The 19107-nt window shown below is 33.0% G+C and overlaps 1 protein-coding gene across 1 annotated transcript; it reads right to left on the bottom strand.

Annotated features, from left to right (window-relative positions):
* Positions 1 to 15024: 15024 nt before the first annotated feature.
* Positions 15025 to 18880, bottom strand: LOC139503729 (uncharacterized). Its single transcript, XM_071293574.1, has 4 exons — positions 18813 to 18880; positions 16678 to 16826; positions 15919 to 16032; positions 15025 to 15519 (listed from the first exon to the last, which is right to left on the bottom strand). The coding sequence occupies exons 1-4, from the start codon at positions 18847 to 18849 to the stop codon at positions 15163 to 15165; spliced, it is 657 nt and encodes a 218-aa protein (XP_071149675.1). The 5' UTR covers positions 18850 to 18880; the 3' UTR covers positions 15025 to 15162.
* Positions 18881 to 19107: the final 227 nt, after the last annotated feature.

Genomic DNA, 19107 nt, shown 5'->3' with positions numbered 1-19107 from the left:
ATTTTGATAGAAATGATAATCATTAAGATTTATTATATATACTTAGAATAATGACAATTGTTTTGTATATATATATCAGTCATCGATGATGGTATCGACATTAGGTTTGCTGGGATTTGATATACGCAGTCTATGTTATAATTTAGCATGACTGATATTTCAAGATACCATAATCGAAAACTGATATCGATATCATCATTGATGACTGATATATATATACAAAACAATTGTCATTGATTGTTATTTGATAAGCGGAGTAACATTATTTGTGTTCATGTAACTTATACAATAGTTGGCTGATTGCAGGATAACAACCTTAATCGTCTTTCCATGTTGGAAAAAGATAGAATATGACGGTAAAAATGATGGCAGAGGCGAAATTAGGGGTGGGGGGCTCGGTACCACCTTATGGATCTACATATATGAAAAATGCATATACTTTTTGCGCATCAGTCCAAACATTCCCCCCCCCCCCCCCCCCCCCCCCCCGTCCACACACACGACCCGTTTTCAAAATCGCTAGATCCGCAACTATTTAGACTAGCCAGAGCACTTCTTTGGTGTAATTTAATGTTGCGTCTACCCTCAGGAAAAAGTTACGGTCTTGGTCCCATCATTTCTGTATTCTCTGATTTTGCAATGCGTTTTCTGTACTCTTCTATTTTATAATTTTGCCCATTTTTCTCTTAACTTTTTTTTTCTAGAAACCTATTATTCACTAAAATGATTGATTTTTTGCGCTCTTTTCGCTCTTTAAACCCCATCCATACCCAGCTAATGACCGCCTTTTTGTCTTTTTATCGTTTGGTCTCGATCCAACAGCCGGGTTCCTAAAGAACACGTGTGCATGATAATCGATTTTATAAGCTTTTTCAAAAATAAATGAATAAATACATACCTAAAACCGTTAGAATGATCGACTGAAGGTACATTATTGTTTGTTTGTTTACTTTTTTTTGTTTACTTATATCTTAAAACTGTAATTAAAAAACTTATAACAAAGTTACGATATATATACATACCTGAAAACTTTCACTGAAAAAAAATTAAAAAGGGGCTTATGCCATAAAAAAAAAGAAATTACTAAGATACAAGTGACTAGGAACTTGCTATACCACATCATCATCTCTAATTGTAGTCATAAACAACAATAGAGGTTGACGGAAGATAAATTTGACGTCATTCTCATCAAATGAAATCTTAAAACAATGAAGGAAGAAATTGAATAAAATCGGACATCCTTTCGGAAACAAATTTTCACTTTGTCATTGAAGTAACTTTAGTAGTATCCTTTTTCAATAGTTTTTAAAAGTTATGCTGTTTAAAAATACGTCCCCAAACGTAATAAATGTGTTGTGAATCAAGAAATCAAGCATCTTGATAATGTCAGTTTCAGAGATTTTTTTGGTTTGAATCAGAGTGATTTTTTTGCAAAGTAGAATTTATCCCTCCCTTAGACAAGATACTTGTATCTAAGTTGATCATTCTTTTTGAAATAGAACAAAGCAATACCAACTCTTTCGATTTGTCATTTATTTTGGAATTTGGAATATTTGTGTAAAGTGTAGAAAGGTCAAATGTTTTATTTCTATTGCAAGAGGAAAGAGTCTTAGATTGAATGTATTCTAAAAGATCTTTGGATTTTTTTAGCATCCACATCTGATTCACAACACCTATAGAATAGACAGTTTCACCAGAGCTTATATTAGAAGCCTGACTTTGATTGCTGATAAACTGACCAGTGGCAGATCCAGAACTTTACATGAAGGGGGGGGGGGGGGCGCTGATTGAATTAAGGGGGAGGTGGCCGCTCTAGTCATGCTTCAGTGATTCCCTATATAATCAACCAAATATTTTCCCAGTTAAGGGGGGCCCAGGTGTCCCCCCCCCCCCCCTGGATCCGCCTATGCTAATGTCAATAATTCCCTTTTAAATGTAGTTATTACAACAATTGAAGTTGACGGAAGATCAATTTGACGTCATTCTAATCAAATGAAATCTTGAAACAATAAAGGAAGAAAATAAATAAAATCGGACATCCTTTCGGAAACAAATTTTACTTTGTCATTGAAGTTAAAGTATTCTTTTTGAATAATTTTAAATAGTGATGCAATTCTTACATATTTTACCTACATTTACAGTGAAACCTGTTTAAACCGAACCTCTTTGGGACGGCTTAATATTTTGTTCGATTTTGGCCGATGTTCGGTTTTATCATGTCAACAACGCATACAATTTGATATGACGGTTCTTAAGAACATGTTTGGTTAAATAGGTTTTAGGTTTATGCAGGATTCGGTTTGGCTAGGTTTCACCTTGTATCCACAAATAATTGAATATGATTGGTACGTTAGATTTTTTTACCTTGGTTTACACTCCAAAGACCATGATGCCGAATTCTTTTCTTAACCTTTGTGATAAGTCCATGCTCATTGCATGTGAAGATCTCTTACAATATCTCGTTGAGGGCTCCGTAGGTGGGTTGCCTGTTGCAATGGTAAATTTCTAACCCTATCCAATATACCATCATTTGGCCGTGGCAGATCAAATATACCCGACTTTCATCCCGGACAGCCTCTATAACAATAAGTTCATATTGTATTTATGTTTAATATATTCCCGTCAAGCATATGCAGGAAATATTTGCCACTAGACGTTAAGCAACCAACAACCAAAAAGCCTATGATATTATATTTCGTAGGTCCATAGCGTAAGCTTTCCATGTTTTTTTAAATATCCAATAAACCAGTTGAAATATAAAAAAAAAAGAAGATGTGGCATGATTTCCAATGAAACAACTCTTCACAAGAGGCCAAATGACAAAGAAATTAACAACTTTAGGTCACCGTACGGCCGTCTACAATGAGCAAAGCCCAAACCGCATACTAGTCAGCTATAAAAGGCCCCAAAGTGACAAAATATTAAACAATTGAAACGAGAAAAATAACGGCCTAATTAATGTACAAAAAATAATCGAAAAACAAATATAAAACACAACACGAAACGACAACCACTGAATTACAGGCTCCTCAGGCACATACATACTAAGTGTGGCGGATTAACATGTTAGCGGGATCCCTACCCTCTCCTAACCCTGAACAGTGGTGTAACAGTACAACATAGGAACGAACTATAAAAATCAGCTAAAAAGGGTTGAACTCAGTAGAATGATCAACATAGAAATATATCTAACAAAAACAGAGAAGACATGGTCACGTACTTGTATATCCCAACAACAAAAGATACTAAGTACAGATCTGAAAGCATGTTGAACGAAATGGACCTACGAAGTCTTGTATGTAGAACAACTTCTACAGAGTGGACGCGGCCGGGTACTTGTACATGTACATCACAACAACAAAAGACACTAAGTACATATCTAAAAGCATGTTAAACGAAATGAACATACGAAGTCTTGTATCCAGAACAACTTCTTCAGAGTGGACGCGTGTACATCCCAACAACAAAAGATACTAAGTACAGATCTGAAAGCATATTAAACGACATGCCTTAAATGTAGAACGACCTAGTATGTAATCTAAAATTCATACACGTGTTGCGTGAAACCCTGGTGTTCACATATAGTTGAAAACGAAAAAAAAAAAAAACTAAAAAAATGTGTGAAAAGTAGAGAAAGCAAATAATGGTAATTAGGATTGTGATGGGGTTTACAGAATAGAGAATAATATGGATAATCTACTGAAAAATGAAAAAAAAAATTAAAGAATAGAGAAATGAAGGACCCCCGTTCCGATCGTCCTTTATAGTCTATAAACTGAATTTTGTCTCAATAAAACTACACAGTAAAAATGGTGTAAAGATCCTTAACTCGGATTCTCTTCATAAGATCGAGATACAGAAAAGGTTTAGTTTAGTGAGGACCAAAGGGTTACATGTTACAGTAATTGTCTATATTTGGGGTCTGTTTTCTTGAATACGAAACTTTGACAAACAATGATGATCAGCAAAAACAAGATCGGCAAATAGATCAGCATGACTAAAATGTCTCTAGAAAAGAGTTAATTGACCTGACATTTTAGATTTAGAAATCGTTTGGATTTGTGGATTTTTGCTATAATTGTAGTTTAAGGATATGGTATCAAAAACAACTGTAAACAACAAAGACAATCAGTTTAACAAAGGTCAAAAGTGAACAACTTTTTAGTCGATTTATTATTATGAGTTTTTACTGAATTTAGACGTCCCTTTGGTATCTCCAATCACTTTTTCGTCTGATTTTTTAAATGTGTTTCTTATTTTCCAGATTTTAAGGAGGAGGATGATATACTTCGATGTATTGTTTGTTAATGCGGGTCTGGCTACGGTGCCCTTCATTTCCCTTTTCTTAAAGATACACTGCATGGCTACGAAATAATAAAAAAAATTTTTTAATGTTTTATCATTAATGAAAGTGAAATACATGTAGTGAAATAATAATTCGCTTTTAGCAGCCAGTATGGTTATTTTTTTTTCAAAATAAGTTAAGAAACATCGATGATGAATCATTCACTTGCAAGTTATTTGACCTCGTTGAATCCATATATGCATATGAACTTCAATCAAATCCCTTACTAATTCTGTCTTATTTTTATTCAAAACTCCTGCCCTGTCTTTTTTCCCCAAATTTTATCCTATATTCAACGAATCAAGCTTGAATTTACTTATACAAAAATTTCATTAGATTCTGAATTTCGGGTGGCATCTTAATACTATATTTTGCTCTCAATTATTTCTATCTCCCGGGATATCTGGGTATTTCTTGACCTTATAAAGTTTATTTAACCTTTGATCCATAAATCAAAATTTGGGTAAACTTAAACGTATTCTACTTATCTAAATAAGCCTATCAATACAGTTCAGTAACACTTAATCAGGAAAATTACATCTTAGCAGTAAATTGAGGAAGTTTTCAATCCGATTTTTCACCCACACCGGAAATCTGCTCTTTATTGATTGTAATTATTAATATTTAATCACGTGGTTCTCTTACCATTGAAGTACCATGATAACGAAATATTTGTACATACATACATTTTTCCTCCCGAAGAAAACGCAAAATGTTAACTAGATTTAGGAGAAAAAACAATACATGCCTCTGAATTATTACAATGTACGTACTCAGTTGATTACTTTCAGTGACATTTGCTCTGGAACTTTTATACTAATAGTTAGTAGAATAGTCCCAGATTTGCTATACCGTGGCAACCAGCTTTTCTCATCGGTGATCCTCGGGTAAATCCGCTACTCTCCTTCTATATAAATAGAGATACGAAATTGACCGAGTTGTGATGAATGCAGCTTTCTTGTCTATTGATAGATCATAAAGCAAGACTACCCGAAGAGTCCCGCTTACCTACACCAGAAACTAGAGGCTCTAAAGAGCCTGTGTCGCTCACCTTGGTCTTTGTGCATATTAAACAAAGGACACATGCCAAAGATGTTTGGTTTTGGTGTTGGTGACTTATTTGTACTTCTTACTTTGCTGTACATTATTGCTGTTTATCTCTATCTATAATAATATTTAAGATAATAACCAAAAGCTGCAAAATTTTCTTAAAATTACCAATTCAGGGGCAACAACCCAACAAAAAGATGTCCGATAGGTCAGCAAATTTCAGGGCAGATAGATCTTGACCTAATGAACAATTTTATTTTGTCAGATTTGCTCTAAATGCTTTGGTTTCAGAGATATGAACCAAAAACAGCATTTTACCCTATGTACTATTTTTAGCCATATCGGCCATCTTGGTTCATGGGCGGGGTCATCGGACACATTTTTTAAACTAGATATCCATTGATGATTCTGGCAGAGTTTGGTTAAATTTGGCCCAGTAGTTTCAGAGGAGAAGATTTTTTTAAAAGATTACTAAAATTTTAGAAAAATGGTTAAATATCGACTATAAAGGGCAATAACTCCTTAAGGGATAAACTGACAATTTTGGTAATGTTGACTTATTTGTAGATCTTACTTTGTTGTACATTATTGCGTTTACAGTTTATCTCTATCTATAATAATATTCAAGACACTGCAAAATTTCCTTAAATTACTAATTCGGGGGCAGCAGCCCAACAACGGGTTGTCTGAAAATTTAAGGGCAGATAAATTTTGACCTGATTAACAATTTTATCCCTTGTCAGATTTGCTCTAAATGCTTTGGTTTCAGAGATATAAGCCAAAATCTACATTTTACCCCTATGTTCTATTTTTAGCCATGGCGGCCATCATGGTTGTTTAGTCGGGTCTTCGGACACATTTTTTAAACTAGATACCCTAGTGATGATTGTGGCCAAGTTTGGTTAAACTTGGGTTTGGTTAAACTTGGCCCAGTAGTTTCAATATACGATTTGCTATTTTTTTGTAGGGCCTATTTTTCTCTAATCTTTATAATTATGTTTAGCCATTAATTCTGATTAATTTTCATAATGTTCCATTAATCCCCCCACCCCATTTGCCCCTTCTGAAGATCTTTTCGTGTCATATAAATTTCTCATATTTTTGTATTATGTTCCGTGGCAAATATTTTATGAATAATTTTAAAAACTCTCTAAAAGTCTCTAGAATCGCAGTGAAGCCTTTATTAGGTCAGTATATCCTTTCGAAGTAGCCTAGTCCAACAGAGAGATAGATTGGTTATCTGTCTGCCTAGTCTACTCTTAAAGGAGGGTAGTTTACTTAACTTATAATGACTTCTCGTCTCAGCTAGCATACAAGCTAACCAAAGATTTTACCTTTCCAAAAACACCCAATGCAATTGTCTGTAAGTTATAATTAACGGTAAATTACAGTCCTAGCTTTGGGATCCGAATTGTATTATGACTTGTTTTTATGAGTTAAATGGCTAATATAGTAAAAAAGCGCAGATCTTATGAATTATTTATAGGATGCAGTGTTGTAGTATTGGTATAAAAAAAGAAGGTATGATTGTCAATGACACAATTCTTCACAAGAGACCAAACGACTCAGAAATTAACAACTATAGGTCCTTCAACAGTCTTAAACTTATTAATATAAACATACTGCCCTTGAATGAGGGGTGTTAGGGTAGATTAACTCACGAGTGAGAAAAATATATCACGGAAAAAGAAGTCGTAGGTTATAATTTTTTGTCACCGAGTGTTAATCACCATAGCAACTTCATCCAAAGACAGTTTTTTTTTATTATATTTTTTCACACAAAATCGAGAAATCGAATAATCGGGAAATCGAAAAAGCGAAAGCGAGAAATCGGGAAATCAGTACATTGAGACATCGAGAATTCAAGAAAGAAAAACGCAAAAAGTTGAAAACGGGAAATATAATTCTCGGTTTCGCGTTTTCGCTTTCTCACTTTCTAGATTTCCGGATTTTCCGATCTCTCGATTTCTTGATTTTCTCTATATCGATTTATCGATTTCCCGATTTCCCGATTCCGCGATTTCACGATTTTGCTATTGCAAAATGAAAGGAGAAAACACGAAAACGGGAAAAGGTAACAAGGGCGAATCCGGCCACCATACTTATATTATTTACGTGTGCACAATGTTTATTTAAAGGACAATTGTAAGCCGAAATTAAGTCATAGAATGATAGATTAAGATAGTATCCTGGGAAATCCACAGTTAATACTGAAGTGTACCAATGTATGATTGACCCTTGTGGAAATTTTATTTGTGGCCAGCATAAGTTGACCAATAAAATTTACAACAATTTAAATTGATAAGAAAATTTTACATCTTTATTTTGACATCCTTTGATCAGTAAGCCACAAAATAAATCCTATGTCATTTGGTCTCTTGTGAAAAGTTGTCTCATTGATATGGCAATCATGCCACATCTTTTTTTCTTATATATTAACCATTACAAGACAACTGAATTCCAAATAAAAAAAATCTAGAAATAAAAGTTATAACGATAAATGTAAACTGCCGAGTTAAGCTCATAACGAAAAAAAATAAAATGCTGCCCCTTAATTGGTAAATTTTTATGGATATTATTATAGATAGAGGTAAACTGTACATAGCAATAATGTTCAGCAAATTACGATCTACAATTAGGTCAACATGACAAAAAATGTCAATTGACCCCTTTTTGAGTTGTTGCCCTTTAAAGTAATTTTTTAACATTTTTCGTAAATATTTCATTTTACAAAAATCATTGAAACTACGTAGACAAATTTAACCAAAAGGGCGACAATCATAATTATGGTATGTAGTTGAAAAAGTGTGTTCGAGGCCGACATGGGTGAAAGTAAAACATATCTTACCATATCATTAGTGTCCCGATGCACATTTTAATATGCACCCACCATGCCATATAGTACCGTCCCTTGGTGCCTCCTGCAGTTCAGCTAGATATATTCAGCCTACTCACAGTATTCTTTTTTGTTACTTTCTAGAGGTGTCTCTGAGACGAAGGTTTTATGTATACTCCTATATATATATATAGTACGCCGCTAGATTAAAACTGACGAGGAAAGGTAACACATGGCCACTGAAAGCTTTATTATTGTGAAGCCCAGGTGGTCGTGTGGTCTAGCGGGACGGCTACAGTGCAGGCGATTTGGTGTCACGATATTTCAGTAGCATGGGTTCGAATCCCGGCGAAGGAAGAACAAAAAAAAAGCGAAAGCAAATTTACAGATCTAACGTTGTTGGGTTGATGTTTAAGACAAGTTTTAAATATATATATATATAATAATAATAATACATGAAAACTTATGTTTCTTATTTATGTTTGTAACTAAGTATACTGTATTGTTTATTATATTTGTAATACTATGCTCCTCGTTAGCCCATTTTATGGAAATAAAGCTTCTTCTTCTTCTTCTTCTTCTTCTTCTTCTATACTATAGGGGTAATTCAGTATTTGGCAAACTAGGAACAAGTATAATGATTGTATTATGTCATGCATCAATTGTAATAAAAAAATGTCAGGTGAGCGACACATGCTCATTGGCTCTCTCGTCAAACGGTTTATACGTTTACGTATTTATAGCTAGCCTGAACAAAAATGGCCATCTTAAATGAAAAAAATCAAGAGAGAATATTCGATTGCGTGACCTATAAAGTATTGGGAAATCCAAAGTGAAGATTGACCTTTGTTGAACTTTATTTGAGGTCATCCCAATCTAATTCAAACCCGATCCCTAGTTTCTCCGTCACGACATATCTTAAATTGGAGAGATGGGAGATTGGCTTTTAATCCGATTGTGGTCACCTGATACATTAACCAACAGACTTTACAACGATTTAAGATTAGGTGGATTATATATATTTATATGAAAAATTCCTTTTGAAATGCTTTTATCAGCCTGACTAAGCTTATCAATGCTGTCATATCTTTATTAAATTACGAAAATTTTACATCCTAACTCTGACATCCTTAACTTTGTAGAATTAAACAACAGATATACAAATCTATCATGATTAAGAAGGTCTGGCTGGATGTTAAAAAATAGAGAATAACTGTTACAGGCAAAATAAATACAGTGAAACCTGATTAAACCGAACCCTGAATAAACCGAAAACCTGTCGAATCCAAACTTGTTCTGAAGACCAATCATATCACATTTTATGCATTGTGAACCTGATGAAACCGAATACCTGCCAAAACCGAACAAAATCTCAAGTCCCGAAAGGGTTCGGTTTAGTCAGGTTCCACTGTATAAGAAGATTGGATATGAGTGCCAATGACAGAGACAACTTTGCTTCAAAGTCTCAATTTAACTTCAAAAGGGGAGAGGTTGTTTTTTTTGAATTCTGAGTCAGAGTTTTCTTTTTCTACTTTTTTCGACGCTATCAATCAAATTATTATATTCACAATATAACATTATATAAAAGTATGGGGAAAACCAGGATTCAGAATATATTTTTTTGTCATTTGCTTGAAAACAATATTTTTTCATCAAATTGGCGATCATAACATTTTCTAGGGAAAACTATAACCCCACCCCCTTAAAGTTTAATGGTCGTTATTTAAACAATATAAGAATATGTGGTATGAATGCCAATGGTGCAACTCTCTACAATATGCCAACATGACATGGAATTAACAACTACAGGCCAATATGCGGCTTTCAACACTCATCAAATCCCGTACCGTATAGTGAGCTAAAGAAATCCACGAAATGGAAAATGTAAAACAATATTAATTAAAACGGGAAAAGTAGCAGCCTAACTTACGCACATAAAATGAACACACGTATGTAATACAGGAACAAACAACCACAGAATAACATGTTTCTTACTGGGAGAGGCACATACGAAATGTGACAGGGTTTAACTAGTTTGCCGGCGTCAAACCCCCTAACATAGGACAACGGTTGTACCAATAAAGCAAGTGCATCACGTTTAAAAATGCACTTGAAAAATCAATCATTCTTATACAGTGAAACCTGATTAAACCGAACCCTGAATAAACCGAAAACCTGTCGAATCCAAACTTGTTCTGAAGACCAATCATATCACATTTTATGCATTGTGAACCTGATGAAACCGAATACCTGCCAAAACCGAACAAAATCTCAAGTCCCGAAAGGGTTCGGTTTAGTCAGGTTCCACTGTATAGGGAATCACTGAAGCGTGACTGGAGCGGGCCCCCTCTTATGTTAGTCAGTGGGCCCCCACTTATGAAAATTTCTGGATCCGCCACTGTTTTATATAGCCATTTTTCTCCTTGTCTTTATCTTTATATACATGTAGATACATATATAAGAATAAGCAGTATGAGTGCCAATAAAACAACTCTCCGTCCTAGTCACATTTTTTTAAAAGTAAACTATTAACGGTCAAAGTACTGTGTTTAACACGGATCATTGGCTTACATAAGAACAACCAGGTATAAAGGGCCCCCAAAACGACTTGTGTAAAACAATCCAAACAGGAAAAACAACTGTCTAATCTATATAAAAAACGAGAAACGAGAAATGCTTATAAACCATATCAACAACTGACAATAACTGAACATCAGGTTCCTGACTTATATATCTAATTAGAACAGGTTCAAACATATATGCCCGTTAATCTCCAGACTTATGGACAATTGAACGCATTGAATAACAAGCCAAGATTCAACACACTATTATACCAGCTATTGGTACTGTAGATGCAATAGGTAACACACTACAATTTGCCGTACACTATATAAAAAGACATTGTATAAAGCAAATGCAACCGGGACATTAAACAAAAATCGGCCGTTTTCTATTGTACAACCCCTTGTATTGCAACAGGTACATTGAAAAAATACTCTGCTGTTCACTATAGCAAAACCCATTGTATTTGAACTGCAATCAGAACAGCAAATAAATCTGATGTGAACTATTGCACAATTCTTTGACCTGGAACTGCGACATTAAACAATACACTGCCGTACACTTTTGAAAAATAAATTGTTTTACAACTGCAAACGGAACAAGACAAAAATCTGCTGTACACTAATGCACAGCTTCATTAAAAAAGTGAAACATTAAACATAAAAATTGCCGTTCACTATTGCAAAGTACATTGTATTGAAACTGCTATCGGAACAGCAAATAAAAATGTGCTGTACACTATTGCACAAACCCTCTTGTCGCAACCTGCTCATTCAACAAAATCTGCTGTACACTATTGCAACATCCCTTGTTATGCAACTGCAATCGGAAAATTGAACAAAAATCTGCCGTACACTTATGCAAAATTCGTTATATCTAAGACTACTATAAGTGTTATAGTAGTCTCAGGTTATATTGAAACTTCAACGCGACTGCAAACAAAAATCTGCTGTATACTAGTATAGCACAATCCCTTGTACTGCAACTGCAAACAGAACATTACACAAAATTCTGCCGTATACCATTGCAAAATCCATTATATTGGAACAGTCAACAAAAATCTGATGTACTCTATTGGACAACCCCTTGTACTACAACCGGAACATACAACAATACTCAACCGTACACTTTTGCAATATACGTTGTATTGCAACTGATATCGAAACAGCAAACAAAATTTGTAGTCTACTATTGCAAAATCCATTATATTGGAACAGTAAAAAGTAATCAGATGTACACTATTTCAAAATCCTTTGTATTGCAACTGATATCGGAACAGAAAACAACAATATGCTGCTAACTATTGCACAATTCATTGAACTGCAACTCGAACATTAACCAATATTCAGCCGTTCACTGTTGCAAAAATAGTGTATTGCAACAGCAAAAGGAACACAAGCAAAAATTTGATGTACTTTTTTGCAAATTCATTGAAAAGCAACTAAAATATTAAACAACAATCTGCCGTATACTATTGCAAAATATATTGCATTGAAACTGCAATCGAACCAGTTAACAAAAGTCTTCCATACACTATAGCCCAATCCTTTTTAGTGCAACCGAAACATTAAACACAAATCTGCTGTACACTATAGCAAAATCCATTGTTAAGTCACTGCAATCGGAACATTGAACAAAATTTTGCCGTACACTATTGCAAAATCTTTTTTTTTTTGCAGCTGCCATGCAACAGCCAACGATAATCTGATGTATATGTTACAGTAAATAGGTGAAATTAGGAATTACACGTAATTACTAAACATTTCAGTAAATACCTGTAATTACTAGCCAATTTAGTAAATACATGTATTTACTAGTTGTTTCAGTGATTACTGGTAATTACTGATTTTTTTTGTCATTTTTACAGCTATTTACTAACGATGTTTTTGTTTTAAAATGAAAAACATAATTCAAGATACCAAATAAGAAAGTAAAGGGTAGGGATTTTAAGGGAGCTTACTTAAGGATGTAGGAATATAAGGCACATCAAAAGTGCATACTCTTTAGTGTTTGTGAATTGAATCTGGAAAATGGTTGTTTTATAGGTCTTGTAACTCCGTCACGATATGCATTTATATATGCAAGACAATGATATCAATCCAAAATTGATTTTCATAATTTTGTTAAACTAAAATCTCAATCATGCACTGTGGTTTAAAACTTTAAAATAACTTTCTCCAAATATCCTGGATTTCTACCAAACTTGGACAGAAGCTAAATGTTTATGATCATAAGATAATAATCGTAAGTAAAGTTTGTAAAAAAAAATCCTTTTTTTCCCTATATTACTTATAAACATCATAAATGGCCTAGTTTTTTTCCCAGTTAACATTACATAAACTCTGCAGTTAAAGATTTTAAAACATTAGATTTTATAAACCATCCTGGATTTTTACCCAATTTTGACAGAAGCTTCTTAAAGTACTTAAGTCAAAAGATAGTATCTAGAGGAAAATTTTAATATCTTTTCCTCATTTTTGTTGAGCCTGCGATTAACAGCAAAAGTAGGCGAGACTATTTGTTCTGCAAAACTCTTACAATTGTAATAGCTTAATACATCGATAACCCATCTCCAGCTAGGGGTTGAATTGAAGGTCACATGAATACGTATTCAATGAGGTCCAAATATTCACTAGCAAGTGCACAACTCATCAACCTTGTTTCGCAGCTAATTTAACAAAATAGAACCAGATTGGCTGCTAACAGTGAATTATAATTTCACTATATCATTTTTATTAATGATTTAACAATAAAAAAAAATATATATTTTTTTTTTATATCTGGAAGCTAATGCACATAACAGTTCATTCCAGTTCTTAACCTACATAACATTATCTTATCATTATAAGTTAATAAGTCTAAATATTCTTCAAACTCAAAGTTGTTTTTTTTAAAAGTTAAAACATAATGATTTGGGAGAATTTTTCATTTCTGATTTCCATGTCTGCTGAAATTGGTCAAAAATTCTCTGTTTAATGCTCATCTTTAACCATTTTGGATTAAAACTAAAGTTACTCTGATTTAACCAAATATTTGAAAGTCCATATTTATTCAAGATATTTTTAATACAAATCAACTATTCAATATTTTAAACGTACTAACTGATCTTCTAATTAGTATTACCATATAACTTTTGATCATCTGACCATAATACAACATTGTTTTAGCAGTCAGTAAATAGGTGTAATAATTCATTTTAAAATTAGTAATTACTGGTAATAACTGGGCCGTTTAAGGAATTACTTGTATTAACTAAGTGCATCGGGAATTACCTGTAATTCCTAAATTTTAGTAATTACATGTAATTCCTAATTTCACCTATTTACTGTAACATATACACTATTGCACAATCCCTTGTGTTGCAACCGGAGTAATAAACAATACTCTGCAAAATCCATGATAATGGAACAGCAAACCAAAATCGTCTGTACACTTTTGCAAAATTCTTTGAACTGCACTTCAAATTTCAACAATATTCTGCCGTACACTATTGCAAAATCAATTTTATTGCAATTGCAAACAGAACAGCAAACAAACATTTGATGTAATCTATTGCAAGATACCATGTATTGCCACCAGAGCATTAGACAAAAAACTGTTATACTCTATGGTACAATCCATTGGATATAGCAACTGCAATCGGAATAGCAAAATAATATGCTCTACACTATTCCACAATTCCTTGTATTGCGACCGGAACAGCAAGCAAACATCTGGCGAACACTATTGTACAATTCCTTATATTGCGACCGGAACAACAAACAAAAAACTGCTGTACACTATTGCAAAATTCCTTGTATTGCAATCGAGACAGAAAAGAAGAATCTGCTGTACCCTATAGGGACAAACCATTTTTTTAAATTGTAATCGGGAACAGCGATCTACAGATAATTGGGTTAACTTTTAATTGTTTTTCATAGAAAAGGTTTTGTGAAACAGCAATCGACAAACATCGGGTTTCTCCGCTTCTCTCCATCTATCCGTTAGATGGAGGTACGGAATCGGCCGAGTTGTGACGAAAGACTTTACTAGGAATCGATAATCATCGGGTGTCTCCGCTTCTCTCCATCTATTCGTTAGATGGAGGTACGGAATCGGCAGAGTTGTGACGAATGACTTTACTACGAATCGGTAATCATCGGGTGTCTCCGCTTCTCTCCATCTATTCGTTAGATGGAGATACGGAATCGACCGAGTTGTGACGAATGCCGAAACAGAACATAACATAGTAAAAAATATAAACATTTATTACAAAGTATAAAATTCATACAAAAATATTAACATTAAATTTACATAAACATTTTTTATCAAATAAAACTTTTTTGATTAATATAATCTACCCATTGAGTTATCCATAAACTTGGACGTTTTAAAATAATGAATTGTAAACCCTTTGGTAAACAGGAATTAATGAATTAATTGAATAAAATATGTCTTTTACAATAATATAGTCACGTGAATGCAAATAGCTGTAATTGTCAATTGAACGTATTTGATTGGACATGATATCACGTGATGGAACATTGTCTACAAGTCTGCCAAGTTGAGATAAAGCTGCTTGAATTTTACAAAGTACACTATATAATGTTTTATCCATTTTTGTAAATTCTTCAATAAACGTATTCTCGTGAGTCTGATGATAAATCGTCTCGTTATGAATAACTTGTTCTAGGTAAACAGCAGCCGAAGAAATTACATTATACGATTGTATGTGCCAAGATGTCACCTGAAAAAATAAAATGTTTATTTTATAATTTGTCTTCTGTTATCTGATATTAATAAAAGCTACTTACATATTTAAACAATTAATGAAATTAAAATTGAGCCAATAGATTCTAGAAACATATCTAATAGTTAATATTCTAAAAGTCCAAGGTAGAACAGAACCTATGCATTGTGTTCAGTAAGATTATTAAATAGTTAGTCTAGATCAGGAATATTAATTAGCTAAATGCGCACGTCGATTTCTTGTTGATCTTCAATTTTTTTCCAAGTAGTTTTTTTTTATTTATCCATAGGAGAAAATCTAACTGAGCTAGCCGCAAACAAAACTATTGTAGAGTGAATTCAGTGTATAATTGTGTTTCAGTCTTTAAGTTGGTGGAGTACAACTATATCAACTTACATTTTGGATAGCTGACAAAACAATGCTATCAGTGATAATTTCTGGTTTCAGGCCATCAAAATGAGAACCATTCAGTAAACCAATCATGGTTGGATTGCCTATTCTTTTCTCGGCCTAACAATAGAACAAAAACATGTTTTTATTTTCTCATTGACATACAGGTAGATCTATTATTTTTTTTATCAAAAAATTAAGTAAAGAATTCTAGAACATGCAGGATCTATAAAGAAATATGATTAACAAGAAAAATAAACATTTGTATCACTACAGCGCCTTTGGAAATACTATTGAAAGTAATTTTTCACACATAATAAAATATGTAGTTGAATCGTTCAATTACTACCGAAATGAGGCTGAAAAAACTTTTTTTTCAATACTTTGTTCGTATTTGTTTGAAATGCTTTCTTTTGAGCTCGAAATCCCTTAGAACATACTATTGTTCTTCTGTCCCCGAGGAATGGTGTGTTCTGATTTATTCTATTGATTTAATTTTGAAGTTCTTGGAAGAAAAGAAATTTCAGATGAAACGTGCAGATATTTAAAAACATCCAGTTGTAACAAAAACTATTGACTTTACTATAATGGAGAAAAAAAAACCGGGATATTTTGAGAATAAAATTGAGAATGGATGTTATTGAACGTAATTTATATTTGAGTTAAAAACTCATTATCCCAGAAACCAACAGATAATTGGTGCATTACATTGGCGCGTAAACTTTATAAAGCTTGAGCGCATCTTTTGATTACATTTTTCCTTACATAATTTACTCGTGTTTGATTGGTCAATTGAACAGCATCCTGTAATTTCGATATCACTTCTAGTACGAGTTGACTTTGATTACCGCAAGGGCTTCTCCACTTCTCAGCAACAGGAAAGGCACTGATTATATGTATCATGGCTATAAAAGCTGTAAAGAAATTGTAAAAATAAAGTATCAATATAGAAAATTACTATTGTCCCAGGTTAGGGGGAGGGTTGGGATTCTGCTAACATGTTTAACTCCGCCACATTCTGTATATATGTGCCTGTCCCAAGTCAGGAGCCTGTTATTCAGTGGTTGTTATTTTTTATGTGTTACATATTTGTTTTTCGTTCATTTTTTGTACATACATTAGGCTGATAGTTTTCTCGTTTGAATTGTTTTACATTGTCATTTCGGGACCTTTTATCGCTGACTATACGATATGGGTTTTGCTCATTGTTGAAGGCCGTACAATGACCTATAGTTGTTTATTTTTGTGTCATTTTGGTCTCTAGTGGAGAACTGACTCATTGGCAATCCTACCACATCTTCTTTTTTTTATATTTATAATCGCAAAAACGAATGTACATTCCTAACCAAGAACATGAATATAATTGAAATAATTTAAGATTTTGTTATTGAGATACTGTAACACTTCATTCATGTTTAACAAAACTGTTCGTCAATACAAAATTCTTCGAGAACTGTTATTAAAACTGTCTTCAAAAACAACGTAAAGTACTTAAAAGCATTAAAGACGTGAAGAGGTAAAAATCCGAAAATTGTTAAACCAGAATTGAAATATAAATGATTTTATTTTCTATAAATTATCGATGTTACAGTTATAATGTGAAGTTGAATATAAATGAAATCAAACGGAGTGAAAAAATTTCAGGTTTTAACATTCTCACCACCCAGTCTCATGCAATGTTAAAAAAATGTTCCACCACCGAATCATTATGAAAAAACAATCTAAGAATAGTTTCGACAAATAAGGGACGACATCAAAAGATCAATGTAAGATAAAAAAAACTTAATTCAAATAGTTTGGGGGTGGGGGGTTGAACTGCTTCAAGATTTGGTTATCCGACATTGATTTTTACATATATCCATATGGGTCAATCAATTTTTCCCAAATTAAGTTAATAGGGGGGTAGGGGGGTCAGTGAAAAAACTATTTGAATTAAGTTTTTTATCCTTCATTGAACTTTTGATGTCGTCCCTAACATGATAGAGTTATAAAATCTAAATTTGCGACTCAAATAACTCCGTAAATTACAAAATTCTAGAAAGAAAAGAAGAATGTCTTTGTTTTTGACTTTCCCTGAAGTGTAACTGCTTTCGTTTTTATTTCTTTCCCTGACGTGTAACACTATCATCCAAACAAAAGGTGAGTTTCATTTTTTCAATAGTTTTTATTATTCTTTGTTTGTCATTTAGTATCGTAAAGATAATTAAAGAAATTTATTTCAATATGATGAACTTACGATTGTAGGAATTACTTCCGAAAATATTGTCATAAAAAAGTGCTTAAACAAATGAAAAGGAAAGTAACGGTTTTATATTTGTTTTTATCATTTAATGCGGCAAGCATCAACCATTTTTTGTTTTGTATATATCCCGAATCATCTAATTAATTTTTAATTTATTATTTAAATGGTATACATTCTGATTCTTTAAACTATTTATCGTTATTTTTCATATTTTCATAATGTGATCTGGTTATTTGTCCTAATAAATTAAAAGGGTCTAAAATATATAGAGTTGTAAACAGTTTATTTTAACTGAAATATTCCTATTGCATTTTATTTATAAATTGCACATCACATAAACATTTACCATGTTTTTCATTCTATATATGAGGCTCCTGATGGTGTTCTTTATATACTTTTAATTTTTAAGCCATGGTATCTCTTTTTCGTAATTTAATAGTTTTGCCCTTTTTCTCTATTCCTTATATATCAACACTCCATTATTTATCTAATTGCCTATTTTGTCTATCCTTTTTTTCAGTGCCTTTTTGCACGTTTGCCAATTAAACTGTATTCTGTAAACCCCTTTTAGATCCTCTCCCAAATCTTCATGTGATGCATAAATGCTAAGTATATCCTATACTATATTTTTTGCATTACAACAAGCCGATGTACATACCTAAGGAAGCGACATAGTGGGTTGCTACTTGTTTCATTTTGACTTATACTTTGTTTTTGTTCTTTGTCCTTAAGCAGGTGTATCCTAAATGAATTAATGAACATTATGCAAAATCTTTTAGTTTTATACAATATTTTAGAAGGAATTCCCTTCCAATTGTTTCTCATCAAAATAAATGGTAATCCCTCGGATTTATAATTACATCTCATTGCCATCAATATTAAATATGAAAACAGCTAGTCGGCAGCTATATAATTTTCAAAAAATATTTAAAACAACAGTGTCCAATGCTGAA

Source organism: Mytilus edulis, chromosome 14, assembly GCF_963676685.1.
Source record: "Mytilus edulis chromosome 14, xbMytEdul2.2, whole genome shotgun sequence".
Classification (NCBI taxonomy): domain Eukaryota; kingdom Metazoa; phylum Mollusca; class Bivalvia; order Mytilida; family Mytilidae; genus Mytilus; species Mytilus edulis.
Note: the sequence above shows the minus strand (reverse complement) of the source record. Positions and strands in the feature narration are given on the sequence as shown.